Genomic DNA, 20,894 nt, shown 5'->3' with positions numbered 1-20,894 from the left:
TCATTTGCTATTTTGAATAGTGTAACTAATTTATTCCAAAGATCCAATGCTCTATTTCTTAGCCAATTCTACCCACCACCTATTTTTGACTTCAGCTGAAACATTGGTGACTCTTCTGCAGCTCCTCATTTTGACCATGTGTGTGTCTCTTTTTTTCAAATGTGTTTCTTGTAAAGAACATATGGTTGGATTCTGATATTTATACCATTCTTCTTTCCATTTCAGTTTCTTGAGCGTGTTCATTCCTATCATCCCATTCACATTAATATTTATGATTACTTACTGTGTATTTCCCTCCATCCTATTTCCCCACACCATTTATCCTTTTCTTTCTCTCTCTCTCTCTCTCTCTCTCTCTCTCTCTCTCTCTCTCTCTCTCTCTCTCTCTCTCTCTCTCACCTGTCCCACTTCAAAAAGTTTCTTTTGCTTCAAACTATTGCCTCCATTAATCAGCCTCCCATTTGTCAGTATCCCACCCCTCTTTTTTTTTTATCCCTCTTTCCTACCTCCCTGCAGGGTAAGACAGGTTTCTATACTCAACAGAATATCTCTATTATTCCTTAGTTGAGATAATTGTAATGAGTTAGATTCAAGCATTCCCCTTCCCCAAGATAGCAGATAATATGATCTAGATTGTACATATTTTATCATACAGTTGTGATAATTAAATTAAGTCTACACAAAGGTGAGAGCACCTTCCAATTCTGGGAGGTCCTAACCCACGTGTGCTAGAGTGATTAACCAATCAGAATTGGAAGGTGCTCTCACCTTTGTGTAGACTTAATTTATCTCTGACCTTTTCATCAGGAATGCTTGAAAATATTCTATATATTCAATATCATCAAGAATCATTTTTCCTATGCAAAGATAACATTCAGTTTCACTGGTTAGGTTTTCCTTGGTTATAATCATAGCTCTTTTGCCTTCTAGAATATTATATTCCAAGCCCTCTGATCTTTTACTTTAGAAGCTCTTAAGTCTTGTTTTACCCTGGCTATAGCTTTACAATATTTGAATTGTTTCTTTTTCAATGCTTGCAATTTTTTATCCTTGTTCTGGGAACTCTGGAATTTGCCTTTGATATTTCTGGGAGTTTTCACTGTAAGATCTTTTTCAGGAGAAGGTCAGTAGATTCTTTCAATTTCTATTTTACCCTTACATGCTAGTATATAAGGGGAGTTTTCCTTGTTAATTCCTTGAAATATACCATGACTCTTTTCATGGTTTTTAGATAGTCCAATAATTCTTCAATTTCCTCTCCATCTATTTCCATGTTAGTTACTTTTCTAATAAGATAGTTTACATTTTCTTGTATTTTTTTCATTCTTTTGATTTTGTTTTATTGTTTCTTGATTTCTCATGGAGTCATTAGCTTCCACTTATCCAATTCTAATTTTTAAAGAATTATTTTCTTCAGTGAGTTTTTAACCTCTTTAGCCATTTGGCCACATATACTTTTTTTTTGTTTTGTTTTGTTTTTTTAAAACCCTTGTACTTCGGTGTATTGTCTCATAAGTGGAAGATTGGTAAGGGTGGGCAATGGGGGTCCAGTGACTTGCCCAGGGTCACACAGCTGGGAAGTGGCTGAGGCCGGGTTTGAACCTAGGACCTCCTGTCTCTAGGCCTGACTCTCACTCCACTGAGCTACCCAGCTGCCCCCCGCCACATATCCTTTTAAGGAGTTCTACCCTTTAGAATATTTTTATGCCATTTTTAAATTTTTTCAGCAGTGGTATTATTTTCTTCTGAATTTTTTTGTGCCTCTTTTATTAACCTTTGATTCTCTTTTCAAAAATTTCTTGCATCATTCTTATTTCTTTCCTCAATTTTTCCTCTACCTCTCTTGTTTGATTTTTAAGATTCCTTTTAGGTTCTTCCAAGAATATTTTTGGGTTTGTGTCCAATTCACATTTTGTCTTTTAGGCTTTGCATGTACTTGTTTTGACCATTTTATGTTCTTCTCAGTTTGTGTTTTAATCTTCTCTACAACCATAGTAACTTTATATGGTCACTTTCTATTTCTGTTACTGTTGTTTTCTCATGTTACTGCCTATTGCTTGAATTTTAACTTTTTTGTTAAAGTTGAGACCTGTTCTACCATTGAAGGGGTTGCTGTGTTCAGAGCTAGTTCTGGGGATCTGAAAGTTTTTTGTTCTTCCAACGTGATAACATATATGGAAAAATGTAGTCACTGCTCTTCTAGGCTGTTTTGTCCTGTGAGCAAACATAAACATTCTTCTTCACCTCGGAACTCAAGCCAGGACCCCTACTGCTCTTCAGCCACATGTGCTATCACCCCTGATGCTTCTGTAAATGTGTCTCAGGCCCATGTTCTTCTTTGGCTATAACCACCAGTGCTCCTTTTTGCCTTAAACCTGAGGCTCCTACTCTCTTGTGAGCAACCACAAGTGCTATCTGCTGCCCTGGAACTGTAAGCCCTGGTCTGCTAATGCTCCTATTTGCCCTGGGACTGTGAGCCAGAACTGTATATGGGCAATGCAAGAGGGTCATGCACTAAGCACCTATAAAGTATTCCCTTTCATCTGCTCCTGAACACCTATATAAACATCTTACTGTTTATGGACTTAGAATTCCCAAAGATGTTGCTGTCCTGATACAGCTACCTCTAAAACCTTCTGCTGTCTTCTTGAGTTGTAGTCGTTGCTACATCATACTCCAGTGAAACCAACCTTTCCTGCTGGCATCTTAAATTGTCTTGGATTGAACAAATTCTTCCATTGCAACCTTTTATTGGTCCTGCCACTACAGAATCCAATTTGAAGCATTAATTTAATTGTTTGTAAGGGATTTTGAGATAGTTCAGTTGAGATCTGGTCTTTCCTGTCATTTGACTCTACCTAGAAAATCTGCATTTCATTTGATACATTGAAAAACATTTATGTGAGAGGGGATCCAGAGGTTTCCCTAGACTGTCAAATCCATGACACAAAAAAGGTTAAGAAACCCAAGAAAAAATAATTCCATAACCCAATGAAATCTTTCTAGTTTTGAAAGTACAATGTCAGAGAGATATATGAGAATTTGATGTGTCTATATTAATTGTAGCAGAATCCAATTATTATTGTGATGTTAAGAATGATTAATAAAGATCCCCCAAAAGCCCATGGAATTTTATGGTATATTCATATTCAACAACATTCTACTTCATATCACATATGTGATAGTGAAAGATCTCAAAATCATGACAGGAAGATTCCTTATAGGTGATAAGGATAATTATTTAGTCTTAGAATGATAAGATATAATAGGCACATAAACAATCTTTCTGTTATCGAATGACTGTCATTTTGAAAAGTTTTAATTCATTTTGGCCCCAGAGGACAGAACTATGAGCGAAAGTTATAAGTTAAAGTGATTCAGATTTCAGCTCTATGTAAAGATAAAAGTTCTGAAGAAGCTGATATGACTAAAACAACCCTTATCACTTAGGAAACATTTTGTTGTGCTCTTTTCAGGATTTAGCTAGACTTGTCCTTTTTGGGCAATCCATTGACTGCTCATAAAATAAGTATCCCTTCCAAATAGAAATCTTTGATCCTATGACCTTAGGATCATACTCAAAGCCATTCCAGTTCTGTGGAATCCACCAGAACAAGCCCTTCAATGATAGAACATTGGGAAAAGAAATCAATTAATTCAGATTCAACAATCATTCGTTAAAACTCCTCCATCACTGCAAGGAAACAGGGCATGAATGGAAGATTTTACCTAATTTTTTAAATAGACTAATTTATTAGACATGACTAAAAAATTTTCCACTTTGATAGAATTTCAAATCCTGGAAGGCAAGAATTGCTTCAATTTTTGGCCCATTCCCTCATGATTTAATAGGGTCTTTAACAAATGCATACAAAGTACACAATTTCATCTTTTTGGTTCTTTACCCTCTCCCCTAGCATCCAGCATATTCCCTGGCACATGGTAAGTGCACGATAAATACTTAAGTGGAATTGAACTTGCTTTTAATTATTTTTATTTTTGTGACAAATGAAACTCACAGCTATATGTCTGTAAGAAATCCAGTGTTATAACTTTTTGTCCACTCATGAGAAACATACAAACGTTCAAGAACAGAAGACATCAACAATGATATTAAAATAATTTTGATGTCTGTATTTATTATTCTTTTCTCTATCAAGAAGATTCAAAAACCTCTCATTTTCTGAAAATTAGCTAAACCCAAAAAACATGACTCCTCATTTACTAACGCTGTAATTGACACATGGAACTATGCCTCATCATTCTCATTTGGAAAAGTTTGCCTCATTTGACAGAATTTGAAAATTACATTTTTTCCTCTCTATGAATAACTTGCAGTCTGGGCCTGGTTTTTCTTCGAGTAATTGCTTTCTCTTCTCAAAGGGAATTAGAAAAAAAGGCAAATATTCTTTAGTCAGAAAAGGTTCTTAATCTGGAGGTCTATGAACTTGAAATTTAAAAAAAATTAAGTTTGATAAATATATTTCAATATCATTGGTGTCCTTTATAATCCCATATATTTTATGCATTAAACATTTTTAATTGAAGAAAATTCATAGGTTCACTAGGGTGATAAAGGAACCCAGTACAAAAAATTTAAGAATCTTTGCTTTAGTAGTTTGAGTATCAATACTAAGCTACATCATGTATGAATTTAGAAATAGATAATAAGATTCATTAGATTTTAGTACTGGAATTTTAATGCACTGTATTTCTAACCTCTACGTTAATCATGCCTAACTCGATGTTTTCCCCTGAAAACACTGAGAATCATTATAGTTTATGTAATGTCAAATTCAAAGATCCATGATTTTGTGAATTTGGTAACTCTTTAAAAACAGATTGTGACCTTGCTGAAATTTTGTGGATAGTTCATGACTCTGTACCCCAAAACCTTCTGAACTTTTTTAGGCCAAAGCCTGGACAAAAATATACAGGTCATCCTCTAATCATATCTATATTCATAAGACCATGCCTGAGCTCACACTGCTGGTATAGCTTTTGGAAAGTCAGTGTCAGATCCACATCAAGTTTTTTGAGTAAGGCTTTCTAAGAAGATGATTTAATAGCTCACATGATGTAACATTCTGTCATTTATATAATGTATAATGTATAGTGTATAATGACTACCCTGTGCTTTCATTGTATTATTGTCTTTTTGCAGTTGAGAATGCAAGAAGGCTTAGAAATGTTTAGTGGCTTGCTCATAGACACACAGCTAGGAAGAAACAGAGTTGGGAATTGAACTCTTCTCCACTTCCAATCCATTCCTACACTAATGAATTAAGAGGTAGAGAGAAAGGGGGCAGGGGAGATAGGAAGGAAGGAAGAAAAGAAAGGAAGGAGAGAAGAATGAGGAAAGAAAAATGAAGGAAGGAAGAAAAGAATAGAAAAAGAAAAAATATAAATAGATATAGACAGATAGATAGATAGATGTTGCTCAGAACAGCCTAGTTCTTCTGATGCCAATTCCACTGTTCATTTCATGCTATTATATTTCCTCCTTTATATTAGCTATGACACTATATTTGACCTAGAACAATCAGTCTCAAGGCAAAGGATCTAGGTTCAGAATTTCCATTCCTTCACTGCCTTTGTCATTTCATGCAATCCACTTAACCCTTTGATTCAGTTTTCTCATCTGAGAGGATTAGCTAATATGACTTTTGGATGTCCCTTCTAGTTTTAGACCTGGGATTTATTTTCTGATCATATATTGATTCTCTTTGTCTGTCACTTTTAACTCACTGTAACAATGACTCAAATTAGGAATCGACTGATGATTATTTTAGGATTGAATTACTTATAAAGACTAATGAAAGTAATCTTCATAGAGGAAAGCAGTGAAATCAACTTTTCAAGGTATTAAAAAGTATGCAAATATGTGATGGCTCCAAATACGCTCTGTTATTCTGAATTTAAATAATTTTTTAAAAAAACTTCTTTTATCTGTTGATAAAGAACCACTTTCTTTTCAAGGATCTCAAATTCAAAGGGTTGGATGGAGCCAGGTTCTAACTTCTAGTTTTCAAACTGAAAGAACTTCCTTTTCCTTCTTCCTGTGACATTAGAGAAAAAAAATGACAGGCTCCTTTTAATAAGTCTGATCAAGAGTAAATAAGTGCTACTGACAGTACATCATCTCAGTCTTTTGACTCCTAATCAGGAGAACAAGAATATATATTTCAGCTTCAAAATCCAAAGACAAGAAGATACTCACAAGTACCTAAAGCAATGACTACTACTTTCTTGTATGAAAATTATTATATCCTTGGAAGGTGGCAATTTATCTTGTTTTTACATTTAATATATACCTTTTATGATTTGTCTTCAGTGTATATGCATTATAATGATAAGATACTACCAGAAATTTAACATACAAATCTATCAATCACTGAGAAATTATTTTGGGGAATTAAGAACTGTCAGCAATATTCAAAAACATCTTAGCTTGAACATTTTATTCTTCAATCTAAAAAAAAAACTGATTTTTAAAAACTTTTGGGGAAAATTATATAATTCTAATTTTGTTGCCTTTCTGTTTTTCTAATATTTCTTCTTCCCTATGCCAATTTTGTTCCCTTTCTGGCTTTTTGAACTATAGAATTGATTTATCCTAAAGATACATCAGCAAGTAGGAAAGGCTTTCTGCACATTTTGCTATGCTGTCTTCACAACTGCACAAATAGTGGCCCTTTTCTAAGAATGACTCTGAGTAGTGAATAAGATGTTTATAGTCCAACTCATAAACAGAGCCAGTGTGGAAAAATAATAATTGGGAAGATTAGGACAGGAAAATGACCACTGTGAATTAGACAGACTAAAAAGTAAGCAATTCTTTGAAAAGGCTGGGTTATAAAAAGAAGTTTTTATTTCTTGACTGTTATTTGTTCTGTTAGATCTATAAGAGGGTGAGCTTTTCAGAAGATCAAATTCCAACAGTTCCATAAATTAGTGTGACTTGAAATGATTATCAATCAATTTAACCTTTCATCTTTAAGGGCTATTTATATACAGAAAGCAGTCATCTTTTTATTTTAGGCTACTGCTCTTTTAAAAAAAAATCTGATCCACAAGTGTCCCAGCCCCTTCTTGCCCTGCCCCATTACAAAAGATATAATCAGGACATCCAAAACATTCATAAAAATTAATTATTTCATGTTTCACCTTTCTGTTCATTTTTCTGGAGGTATCTTTCACAGTTTATTCTTCCAATATTAATTCTGTGTCTGTACATAATATTCTTCTGGTTCTACTCATTTCATTGTTCATTATCTTGTAGAGTTCTTTCCAGTCTTTAAAATAAAATCAGTCTCTTCATCATTTCTTATGGTCCAGTAGTATTCCATCACAATCACTTACCACAATTTGTTTAGCCATTTCCCAATTGGTGGACATCCCCTCATTTTCCAATTCTTTGTAACCACAAAGATTGCTGCTATAAATATTTTGGAATATAAGGATTAATTTTCTTTTTCCCTGATCTCCTTGGGAAATAGATACACCAATAATATTGCTACGTCTAAGAGTATAAACTTTTATTACTCTCTGGGTATAATTCCTAATTGCTTTCCAAAATGGTTTGATCAGTAGAATATTATTCTTTGGAATTATCTATCCTCCTCACAAAGTAAGATGTTTCCATATTTTATTGAACAAATAGATTCGGTAAAGCAAGAGTTGTTCATCTTTTTTTTTTGACTTAGAATCTTTTGGCAGTCTTCTTGGAATAATGTTTTTAAATGCACAAAATTAACTATACAGGATTACAAAGGAAACCAATAATACAGAAAAATAGTTATCAAACATATACATAAAATTGTACACATATAACAGATATATGCACATATATATACATGTGGACTTGTGTGTATCTACATATTAATATCATATATAACTACAGCAAACAAAGCATATATGTACATACACACATATGCATGCATACATACACACATAAACACATGCATAAATTCACAAACTCCAAGATAAAAAACATTGCTTTAACAGGAGATATCTCCTCCAGAAGCAATAACAAACTGCAACTCGGTAAGGAAATTATTTTTAGGCAGCTTTTGATCTCAAAAAAAGATACAGTATTTTGGAAGAGAAAATCTTGAAATTTTTTTTAATCATTTGGAACATTGTGACTTTTTCCCAATCTGCCCTATCCCAAAACAAACAAAAAAACAAGCACAAAAAACTCGTGTCAGTGCTAACTTCGGATGTTTTCACCTTGTATAGAGGAATTTTAGGAAATTCTGGATGACCAATAGTAATAGTCCTGTATTTTGTAACTTTCAGTTGGTACTTGGAGTTCTCTATTCCTGTGATGAGATAGAATTTGGAATGCACCAATGACAATGGAGGGGTTGTAGTAGAAATTGCCTTTTTACCTAAGTTATGGAGCTCACTTCAGTGGCTGCCATATAAACAGTAAGGCTGCTCTGAATTATGTGTGTACATGTGACCCTATCATTATTCCCAGGCTCTGTGCCCTTTGCCCTTGATCCCATTACAACAAGATTTAGGGAAGTGTCAGACTCTTGGAATGTTACACAATAGTGACCTTGATTCCCCAACTTGCTTGAGAAAAGAAATGAGTTTAAGTCTAAGGCAGAGACTCTATTGAGTTCTTTGTTATTAGAGTGTCCAAATGACTTCCATCCTAAAAGAGGCTGTGGCCTTCTGAGAGAGACGTCTCCAATGCCAGCTTGTTATGTAGTGATGTGTGAGGTACACATTCATGGTCTATGGTGTTAGATGTTGATATAGCATAGATTGTCCACTAAGGAACAAATGCTTCTGGTCTTGGTTGATAGTTCCTTCATTATAATGACAATAATGGAAATTTTAATAATAAATAACACCTGATATTGATACAAAAGTTTAAGGTTCACATGGTACTTTATATTGTTTGATCCTCACAAGAACCCTCATATCCATTTTATTAATGAAAAAACTAGAGGTGAGAAAACTTAGTCACATAACTTTTAAGTGTCTGAGAAATCAGATCGTTCTGTTTCTAGATCCAGAACCAAGAGCATTACATCATGTTGTCCCTTTCCCCTTGCGAATGGTAGATGAATTATTGGTAAATTGCAGCAATTATTCAAATTGCTTGGTGTTAAAACTTACATTTTCATTTTACCCACAAAGTTTACCCCTATGTCAGACATAACCTTCCTGGCAAAAACTCAAAGCATTAGAAAGCCTGGAAAGTCAATGGAAAAGGTGGTAGGGAAAGCGATTGGTTATTTATTGCTTGATGAATTGATCAACTTGTAAGAGGGCGTGATTTAGAACCAAGAGGCAACATGTCCTGTCCTGAGCCCCTTAGGGTGAACGTCAATCTTTAATTACATCTGGAGCTCATTAGTTCTTTTGCTAGCCACTTTCCAGATCATCTCCCTCATCAACCTCCCATTGAGTCACAGAAAGCCCAGATGGTTCCCTCCATATGCCAATATTCAATTCCTTTAGGAGAAAGGATTGGTCTAAGGAGAAAGGATTGGTCACTGACATAGTAAAATGCTGTGACTAAGCAGTGTCAACAGCAACATGGTGGGCACCTTGACATTTATTGGTACTTCTTCCTTTAGATATCCTTATACTTATATGTTGAAGAGCCATGATTTCATTAGTTTGGGTACTCCCTGCTCTCATGAACACTAAAACTCTCCACACCTTACTATATTGTTTTATGCATAGCAATAGCTGAAAAAATGCATTTCCTAATGATTAATTGTTCATCTGGTATTGCTGAGCTTTCCTTATGTATATTCTGTAAATGAAGTCTGCTAATAAGTCATTCTGACTGATTATACCTCTATTGCCATAATAGTTTCAGTGAAGGCATGCTGTTGTTGCTTGGGTTTGGAATTGTTCTGTTTCTATTTTACTGGATAAGTAGTCAGGCTGGCCAGTATTCATAATGGCCACATGAGAATACAGCAGGAGGTTTGGGACATATTGGCAGTGTAATTGGCCAGAGATCGATAGATCCAAAGCAAGGTAGAAATCAGGATAGTTCAGGAGCCTTGGTGAAGGAAGAGAGATATTCAAATCAGGTATAAAGTGTGTAGCTTTTAGGGGGAAAATCAATCCTGGATGTCATGGAGAATAGACAGATGTGTGATCAATGAGATGTTACAAAATTAAAAAGGAGAGAGTTTGGCTTTCTTGGCAAAAAGGTCAGAGGCAAGTTTCAGTGGAAGAGATTTTTGATGAAATAGTCTTTAAACTTAAACCTGGAACTCTTGACTAGTCTTGCTCTTTTGAGCCTATCACAATGTTGAGATTCAATACCAAGTTCAAGTATACTTCCCATGTATCTCAGTAATTATCAGTACTAGCTGCCTAGATATTGCCAGTCAGTCCTCTTCTCCATCCAGTGACTTAATATTTTCTTAACACTAGGTCTGGAGTCAGATGACCTGGGTTCACATCTCACATCTGACACCCATAACCTGTGTGACCTTGGACAAGTCATTACTTCCTTGGGCCTCATTTTCCCTTCTGTAAAATGAGGAAGTTGGAAAACAAGGCCTCTGAGGGCCTTTCTAACTCTAAATCTATGATCATATCAAGTGGTGGTGTGGGAGGAGAAAATAAAAGATGTTTTTCTTTATTATGATCTTTTTTGGTAATTTCATATTAATCACTAAAAACCTTGTAAATTTTAGGGAGAAAAGATAAAGCCTGCTGCCTTAAAAATATGCCAAAGTACCAATAAATCTCCTGAGAAATAATTCATGGAAAGCTAATATACATAGGCAGTTCCAAAAAAAATGTTGGAGAAAAAAAAATGTTCATTGAAGTAAGAATTAGGTTTTAGGCAACATGAGCACTACTGAAAAAGCCTTGGAGATGTTGATGATTTTAAGTACTAGGTTTTTGCAGGCATACTTACTCCAAATCCTTGATTCTTATTGAATTACAACAGACTTCAGAGAGAAGTGCTTTAGAGTCCATGAAATATTGACATTGTTTTAAAATACATATCCATTATTCATTGCTTGCTGCACTATAACTTGCTACAAAGTCAATGAGTACAAGTTCTAGCTACTGAAGTTATAAGGAAGCTGCTGAGATGAAAGAGGAAATGAAGAACAGGTGTTAGAGATCCCCATGAGCTGTGCAAGCATTTCAAACAGATTCAAAAAGAAACAGTCTCAATTTGAAGGGAAGGAAACAATGAAAAAGGATTGTGACCGTGTTTATGGATTTAAATTTAAGTATGTCAACTGTTTGTTAACATGAAATTATTTTATGCACTATTTATGGTAAGCAGTTAATGTATTTATTACGCACACTTAGCTTTGTGCCTTTACTAATAAAATACCCTTAACGAATTAGCATCAGGTCATAGATTTAGAACTGGAAGAAACCTTCCAGGTGATCTCAGTCAACTCCTCCCATTTTTCAGGTCTCAGAGAAGTTTAGTCACTTGCTCTAGGTTACATAGATTTTTTTGGTTTGTTTTTACTAATATAACTCCTTTTGTGTGTCAATAATAATAGTAATAATAACAATAATAAATGGGTAGGGTTTATATAAGGGCAATTAGGTGGCATAGTGGTTGGAGTGCTGGGGATGGGGGCAGGATGACTCATCTTTCTGAGTTCAAATATGTCCTCAAACACTTGCTAGCTGTGTGATCCTGGACAAGTCACTCAGTTTCCTCATTTGTAAAATGAGCTGAAGAAGGAAATGGCAAAACAGTTCAGTATCTTTGCCAAGAAAACCTCAAATGGGGTCACGAAGAATCAGACATGACAGAAAACAATTAAACAACAAAGAATTTAAATAGCACTTTAATATTGGCAAAGAGGTCTACAAATATTATCTTTTTTGATTCTCATAATAACCCTGTCATCATCATCATCATCATCATCATTATTATAGTCTTTTCAGTTGTAAGTATCTTGAGGACAGAAGACTATCTTTTGCCTTTTTTTCTTATCCGAAGTGACTTGTTTTAGGTCATATGGATTGTTTCATGTGTGCATTTTTTACTAATAAAATTACTTTAGTGAATTATTATAATAATAACAATAACAGTAATGACAATGACAATAAAAATAATAAATAATACACAAAATTTGCATAGCATTTTAAGATTTGCAAAATGCTTTACAGATATTTCTTTTGATACTCACAACACATGCATTTAACCTCCCCATTTAGATCGGAACTCCTTGAGAGCAGGACTGTATTTTGCCTCTTTTTGTATTATCAGTGCTTATCACAGTGCCAGACACAGAGTAGGTGCTTAATAAATATTTGTTGATTGATTGATATCCATTTTACAAATGAGGAAAATAGAGACAGAAGGCTAAGTGACTTTTTCTAGGTCATTCAGATAAAGGTGACAGAGATAGGTTATGAATCTTTTGACTCCAAATCTAGTCTTTTGACTCCAAATCTAGTTCTTTTCCCCATGTACCATGTCTCCTCCCAACTTTTCAAGAAACAGACTCTTCTTTGTGGAAAACAAAATTAAACAAAACAAAACTAAGCAAACTATCCCACATGTGACACCTGAGTCTCCAATAAGTCCTAAAAGAAAAGTATGTGACTAATCTAGGCCCCGGAGAGCAGATGATAAAACTAATTTCCTTTTAGTGGAGAAATTGGAGCTAAGTGTACAGAATATTCCTTGTACCGTCAGACACCGACACTGTGTCCATCGGTTTTGCTTAATGTTTATTCACTCTTACAAGGAGAGCTCATTGCAAGGGTATAATGGGGCATATCCAGAAATGACTGTGAAATAAAATAAAAAGTTATCAATAAAACTTCTTTTATAGAGAAAGAAAAGAAGGCATTCAATGGGCTCATGTGTAGCCTTATAAAATTTATATTTATGGGGCTGGGGTGGTGATTCTTCTGGTCGCTCACAGTTCTAAATGATTTCTATCTTTTCTTCTTCAGACAAGAACATCCTCGTAGACACGGATCTCCCTTTTCTCAAAGGCCTTTATGTTCTGGGAACCCTAGAATTTCCTGTGAACCGGAGCAATGTTTTAAACGTAACTTGTATTATTGTTGCAGGTGGAGAGCTGAAAGTTGGTAAGATTTATATTAAGATTGCCAGGGATTTGGGGAGTGTAGCCAAATCATGCTTTGAAGTAGGGGAATCTGGGAAATAGATAGTCCCTTATTAAATCACGTGTTGGATTGATTTTTTTTTTTGAGGGCTAGGGAAATAAGTGAGTTCATAAATAGGACTAGCCCTAGGCAAAATCATGACATAAGCAGTTTGCCATCTTTGGACTCTTACTTCCGTTTTCCTCATCCACATCCTCTCTTTCATTTACACCCTAATTATATATGCCCAGGACCCTAATTGTGCTCAGGGCTCCTCCTCTAAAGTCTTCTACTCCAGGGCTGCATTCCAGAGAATGTCGTATTCTGCAGATCCACTTACTCTCCCATTCTCTAATATAGTGGTAAAATCAATAGAATTGGAATCAGAGGAGCTGATAAAATTTTAGCTGCCCCATTTATTTGCTCTTCCAGGTCGCTGTTCCTTCATCTGTAAAATGACAGAGTTGAACTAGATCTTTTCTAAAGCTTCTCCCATAAATCATATGGTTCTATGATATAGAGACAATTTGATAGTAATAAAATAAAAAAAAAGAGTATTAGACTGCCATTAGAAGAGTTTGAATGCTATATCTCAGTTTCCAACATAATCTCTCTCTGCACTTTATAAAATGCCCCTTATAAAATGGAGACAATAATAGTTGTATAGAATATTTGCTAACTATAAAATACTATCTAAACATAAATTTTTATTACGGTTATTATGTCCTTTCCCTACATCTTTTCTCATGGCCTTGTAGTATATCACTATCTTTCAATTCTTAGAAAAACTAATTCATTATATAATGTTAATTCTTTGATGCATTTTTCCTCTTAGGAATAGTTGTTTATCCAAAGAAGACACTCACAGTCAGAAATTACATAACCAAAGTAATAAATCTCAGGTGGTAGGATTTTGAGGCATGTTAAACAAAATTGCAGAAGCTAAAAAATGGGACTTTTGGGCTACAACATTTCAGACATATATATTCTACCTTTACGTAAAGCTGTCTCCACTTGCAATTCATACTTAGGTTCTTGGAATCACATAATATTGCCTTGTGCGACTTGCTTAATGAATGAAAACTTCCGTAGTGAAGGTGACGTGTTACCATCAAAGTTGTCATAGATGATTCCTGAAGAGTGATGTTCCAATACTTTACTTTTTTAACTTATGATACCAGTTCTCTTCTTTGTTTACCATATTCTCCACTATTAAAAAAAACCAACCTCATTTATAGAAAATGGTGGTGGTTTTTCTCTTTTGTCCATGTGTTCCAGGCCTCGAGGTTGCTTCTTGGAACCCATCTGTCCAATCCTGTGTATACCATGCCTGAAGGAAGGCTTTCAACCCATCTGTCCAATTCCACCACACCCTAAAGAAATCCCGACATGAAATAGATAATGAGACTGTTTAGTAAACAGATTTAATAGATGTGGACATTGGCACAGAGTGCTGCCAAAAGAGGATCTGATATCTGATGCCATCTGATCCAAGGCCCAACCTTCTGGAGCTGAATTTCTTGGTGGCCTTGCTTTGAGGGCACCCGGTGCTGGCAGAAGATATCAGCTTTAACTAGGCTAGCTTTGCTTAGAGCTCTACATCTGCATGACAGATGCCAGTTTCATTTCCATTCCCCTGTTCAATAATAGTCTCACTGGTCATGTACAACCCTTCTGCAAGAAAGACATATTAGGTTTAGATCAGTTCTTATAGGACTTCTTTGATCATGGATTTAGTAAACTGAGTTTCACCCAAAGTGCTACTTTGATTGCATGTAGTTGAAAAAGCCCATGGAAGAGAAGTTGCTAGAATGCTTTTAAGGCTCTCACAAAATATGTTAGTTCTGGGAAAGACATTAGAGATGATCTTGTTTAATCCCTTCATTGTAAATATGTGAAAAGTCCTTTGTAATCCTTATAGCACTGGATGGTAGTTATTAATATTGTTATTAATTATTATTTGTACAAGTGAGGACATTGAGACCTAGAGAGATGAAGTCATTTTTTTCAAGCATACATAAAAAGTTTGTGACATTATCACAGCTTAGATTTTCTAATTCCCAGTCCCATATTCATTACATCACATGTTTCCTTTTTAATATGATTGATAGTACTTATGAAGTCTTTTAAATACTTTCTAATATTTTGACTTTGTAATATCCTCATACAAATTGAATCATATTTATGATATGATCATAGATCTAGACTTAAAAGGCACCTAAGAGGCCACTGAATTCAACCCCTCCTCCCTGTTATGTTAATGTTACGTTATCTTAATAGATAACAAATATCTATTAATCTCTTACCATGTGCCAGGTATTATGCTGTTAAGTGCTGGGTATACAAATACAAGCAAAAAGACAGGTAGTTTTTGCCCTTAAAGAGCTTAAAGTCTAACGAGAAGACAACACAAAAAGAGATGAAAAAGTCGGAGTATGGAAAGAGGAGGAAAAAACTAATCACATTGGGGAAATGGTACCAAAGTTATGGAGTCATAATTAAAGCCAGGAGCGGAATTAAACACGATTAGTGATGGCTCGCCTCCACAATGGAGACCCTCAAAAGGAACTCACCAATGGAAGAAAAGTGTCAGATCATGGGAATGGATGTTTTGGGGTGAAAAAACCACAAGTACTACGGAAAGTTACAGCATGTGAAGACAACAGTCATGGAGACAAGCCCAGAATTATATTAAGGAGTGGATTAATGCATGGTTCATCATGCTTATATCAAAATCAGAGTACCATGAAAGAAATTCAGCAAGGAGGCTGACATAGTGTAGGAGTTTTTCAAGGTGAGAAGACTGTAGCTAATGAGAGAAGATCCAAGATGAGAAGGAAATTTAATCATCATTATGAAGTCTGGAGAGAGTCAGAAGGACATTTGGAAGAGGAAATAAAGCCAAAAGAGTATAAATAACTTACCCAAGTTTACAGAGGGAACATTATAAGAGGAATTTAAACCCAGATCCTTTGATTGTAGAGCCAATACTATGTCCATTGTATCACACTGCCTTTGAGATAAAAAGTTGTGGCAAAAAACTGATTATTGTGGGTGAAATGTGGCAGGACCATAATTTTGCTTTAAAAATATTTTGCAAAATCAAAGTCCTACATGTCATTTGCAGATGAGCTATTAAAAAAAACCAAACTAAACTCATTTTAGTGGATTAATGTCTACAACTATCAGAACTGAATGATATTTCATTCATTTTAACTAAGTCAACTTTGAACCTTTACTTAAAAAAAATATATTTTTCATGAACTAACAACTTTCCTTTCTTTAGGTACAAATGCAAAATATCACCTGATGCCAGAGGAAATTGCATTCTCCTGGGGAAGGGGGACACTACAATATATTCACAGATAAATGAATATAAAACATATACACATATATGTACTTATGTCAGTGAATATATGATGTATGTCATAGTTATCGTTGTTGTTGAAACAGCTAGAGAATGGAGCTTAGAATCCGGAAGATCTGAGTTCAACTCCAGCTTCAGACACTAGTTGTGTGATCCTGGGCAAGTCACTTAATATTTTTGCCTCAGGTGATCATCTGTAAAATGAGCTGGGGAAAGAAATGGCAAATCATCTCAGTGTGTGTGTGTTATGTGTATAGACACACGCATATCTATGCATATATAGGAAAGTGGTTAGGCCAGTACAGTCTTGAAGGAAATTATACTTAATCTGCATCTTGAAAGAAGCTAGGGATTCCAAGAGACAGAAATAAGAAGAATAACATTATAGAGGGATGATATATCCTGTGGAAAAAAGAGATGGAGGCAAGGGATGGAATTTCATGAATTATGAATAGTAAGTAGACACCTTTGGCTAGAACACAGAGTATGTGTCAGGGAGTAATGGTAAACATTCTGGAAATATAGGATGGAGCAAAATTTTAAAGTGCATTAAATTCCATGTCTTTTAATGAAATGAATAGCAGAAATCTCATATTAGCATTGTCATTTTGGGAAAAATCAGAAGGATAGCATATTTGTTATGACTACAGAACTTAATTTAACTTTAGAAAATATTCTAAACTTTATGTTTTCTGTCTTTTTTTCTCTACAAACTAAGGATGTTGGATTAGATCTTTGAAATCTCTTCCAGTTCTTTTTTGGATTTTCAGTCATATTTGACTCTGTGACCCCATTTGGTTTTTTTTAGTAAATATATTAGAGAAGTTTATCATTTCCTTCTCCAGCTCATTTTATAGTTGAGGGAACCAAGGAAGACAAGGTTAAGTAACTTGCCCAAGGTCACATAGCTACTAAGTATTGAATCCAGGTTTGAACTCAGGGATATGAATCCTTATGAATCCTGGTCCAGTACTCTATCCACTGCATCATATAAATTCTAATTATTTCATTACACAGATAAGAAAACCAAATCTCTAGTGATTAAAGTCACATATGGTCACAGAAATAGTCCAATGACAGAGCCAGGACTATATAACTTGTCTTTTGTTTTTCTGATGAGTGTTTTTTCTACTTCATTGTCCTTAAACTCTCTGTAGTACTACATATTTTCCCATAAAAAGAATTGAGAATCAATGGAATGAATAAATGAATGAATAAAAAACATTTATTAAGCTCTTGCTATGTGCCTATGCAATATTTTGAATGTAGAAATACAAAAAAAGCAAGCTTTTATAATCAGGGAGCTTACATTTAAAAAGGGGAAGAGAATACTTATGGGGCATAGTAGCGAGGAAGGAATATTTTGATTTGTGAGGTCAGAAATGGCCAGTAGGACAATTGAGTGACATTTTACTCCAGAAATAGTATTGTTTATTTGATTACTATTCCAGGAGTAAGCATTCAAAAGTGGAGTCATGGTAGGGCATGGCAAAGGGGAATTAGGCTTATCAAGTCACACCAGAGGGATAGCCTGTGTCCAGAATGGAAGCCCTAGAGCAGTGATGGTGAACTTTTTAGAGACCAGGTGCTATGCCCTGGCACTCCCCCACCCCAGAGACTGAGTGCCATGTTCCCTCACTTACCCCAGACAGAGAAGGAGAAAAGATGGGGAGTGGCCTGAGCACTCCACTCAGGGAAGGGAATAAGTGCTTCCACTGGGCTGCTGGGCAGTGAGGTGGGAGGCATAGTGGAGAAGGGGAAGGGAGCAGCTCTGCCCAAGTTCTTCTGCCTTTCTAGTAACTAACTCTGGTAGGCAACAGTATATATGCCCACAGAGAGGTCTCTGCATGCTATCATTGGTATGTGTGCCATAGGTTCACCATCATGGCCCTAGAGGTACCTAGTTGATGAATACAGAACTTAAGGGTAGAGCATACATGCCAAGTAAATGGTGGAATCACCACCATGGCACAGGTATGGTCCTATCACTGTTCAATGGGTCTGAAGAAATGCTTAAATAAGTGGGAAAATTAGAAAGTACAAGGGAAAAGTACCAAGTCCTGCCCAAACATCACATGTTAATCCAGACCACCTAAAAGAATAGCCTGAACAGGAAAGGAATATTTTAGACTGTTCATTATAGCATTATTATTTTTTTTTAGCTTTCTGAGAAATTGCTTAAATTTACCTCTTCCTAGAATACTACCTGCTGGTTCAGTGTAGCCCTGGGTAGGAGATCATTCATGTGCTTCAACATGAATCTTTTTTAGCTCATCAGTCAGTTGAGTTAAGATGTTATTGACCTAAGTGGTAAACCATGTAGAAGCAGTGAGCACCCTTTTTTTTTTTTTCATTTTGTCCATGGAAAAAACAACTAAAAAATTCATTTGTAATACTTCTCGGGGAGATTTAGATAAAGTAAGGGAGGCAAACTAATGGTTTTAAATATCACCACGAACTCCCTATTCTGTCCCTTAAGTAAGCAAGTGGTATGTCACATCCATCAGTACCCCCAGGGGGCCTGGACTGTATTCAGCTGTTCAGTGTTGGTTTGGGCTGTCACAACAGGGTAACATGGAGCAGTGCCTGGCTGCTTAGTAATTAAACAGGAGACTTGGGTTTTTAGTTTAAAAACTTGTCACATATTGTTTTGCATGGCCAGTGATGGATACTTGTCAGCTCCATCTCATTCTCAGACAGGAGCCTAGGGTCATCATTAGCACATGCCTTTGATTGTCAGGAAATGAAGTACCAGGCATTTGGAAGTATCTTTCATCGCCTCCTTGGTTGAAGTTTTCTTAATCCTAAAGAAAAAGAAAAATCCATACACAGTTTATTGCCTCCTTCACAAGCTGGCAGTTCCAAAAGGTCCACTGGTTGATTAAGTAATAAGAAGACAAACCCAAGACAGTGTAGATTAAAACATATCCTGGGGTTTGATGCTGCAATACCAGGAATTAGTGGTTGTATAGCCACAGGGTATCATAATGATGATGTATTTTTAGAAATAGCATTTTCATTGCTAAAATATGTTATAGAAATTTTTCCTTCTAAGTTTATTTTTTTAAATAATAGACCACATTTAAATGACGCATACTATCTTGCACATGTGCTTTCAAATGACTGTACATGCAAATGTGCATGAAATAATGAAAGCCCTTCAACATTTAATAAATGAACATATTGGACCAAAGTTGAAATACCTAGTCTCAAATTATTACTTGGTTTATTTGGGGATCTATGATTATATTTAGCTCAAGTTTAGCATCTCTTCTTTTCCTTTTCCCTCTTCCTCAAGTAATCCTTGGGGAGCATAGCATAAAGAGTACCATTTTAAAAATCATTTTGCTAGCCCAACAAATAGAAAACATCCAATGAAGATAGCAATCTAGTCAATGAACCCCAACTTTGTTTTAAGATTTATGTATAAAAAGTGTTCTCATGAATTTTCATAGCTTTTGGAGATTATAGATTTAGACAAGAGGATGCTCAGAGCCATCTAAATTAATATTTTCATTTTACAGATCCGGAAACTGAGACCTAGAAAGATTAAATTAAATTAGAAATTGAGTGAACCACACCAACTCCATCTTGTGACTCAGTTCTGAAGCTAACTCAGTTAATTTTCTATTCAACCATGAACCTAGTCCAGATTCTGTCCTGTAAAAAAAAGTTTACTCTATTGTGGGAATTAGTAGAAAATCTTATTACATTGTTGAACCTAGTCCTCTATGGCTGGGAAATTGAACTACCTCTCTCTGCTACTTAGAGATCCTTAACTAAGGTTATGTTGAACCAAAACACAGTCAGATTCTGAGAATAATGCAAGGAGTTTTCTTATAATTGTACAACTCAAGCAACCCACATGTTTTATATGAAAATTGGTCCCTTACTGATCAATCAGTTACTATTTCCATGTCCTTTTGACTGCTTACTGATATTTGGGAAGAAGTGGGAAACCAATTTTCCTAAATTCAAAGGATTATGCCTTTTCACTCTTCCCTTCCCAACTTGGAAAATCCCTAATCTTTTCTCTAATTGTAAATCAGATTGCCTAATGTTGTATTTTTAAATTTTTTTAATCGACCTTATTTGATTAATTGTTTTTAATATGTAAAAGTCTGTCTCCTTCTATACTTAGGTCCAGCCCTGAAGCTGAAAAAGAGGCCTGGTTCTGATTTGTTGGGCAATTGCCATACATTGCTTACTATATTAATATTCTGAGAACCATTTTCCTCTCAGAGTTATTTCATTTTGACCTGCCACACACCCCTACATTTGCTTCCTATTATCCCTAGAGTGATATAAAACTCCTGAATTTAGCATATTAAGTTCCTCATAACCTGGGTCTTCCCTGTCTTTCCAGTCCTATACATTTGTCTCCTCTTCATACTCTAAGGTCCAAGCCTTTCTAGCCAACTTGAGGGTGTATATATAT

At 35.3% G+C, this 20,894-nt stretch overlaps 1 protein-coding gene across 1 annotated transcript in view; it reads left to right on the top strand.

The window, feature by feature from the left end:
- PKHD1 (PKHD1 ciliary IPT domain containing fibrocystin/polyductin) overlaps positions 1-20,894 on the top strand; it is a 685,806-nt gene that overhangs the window by 426,334 nt on the left and 238,578 nt on the right. Inside the window, exon 43 of the mRNA XM_044675345.1 lies at positions 12,934-13,071. Within this exon, the coding sequence (XP_044531280.1) occupies positions 12,934-13,071 (138 nt within the window). The remainder of the gene's footprint in view (positions 1-12,933; positions 13,072-20,894) is intronic.

This window comes from Gracilinanus agilis, chromosome 4 (genome assembly GCF_016433145.1).
Source record: "Gracilinanus agilis isolate LMUSP501 chromosome 4, AgileGrace, whole genome shotgun sequence".
NCBI classification, from domain to species: Eukaryota; Metazoa; Chordata; class Mammalia; order Didelphimorphia; family Didelphidae; genus Gracilinanus; species Gracilinanus agilis.
Note: the sequence above shows the minus strand (reverse complement) of the source record. Positions and strands in the feature narration are given on the sequence as shown.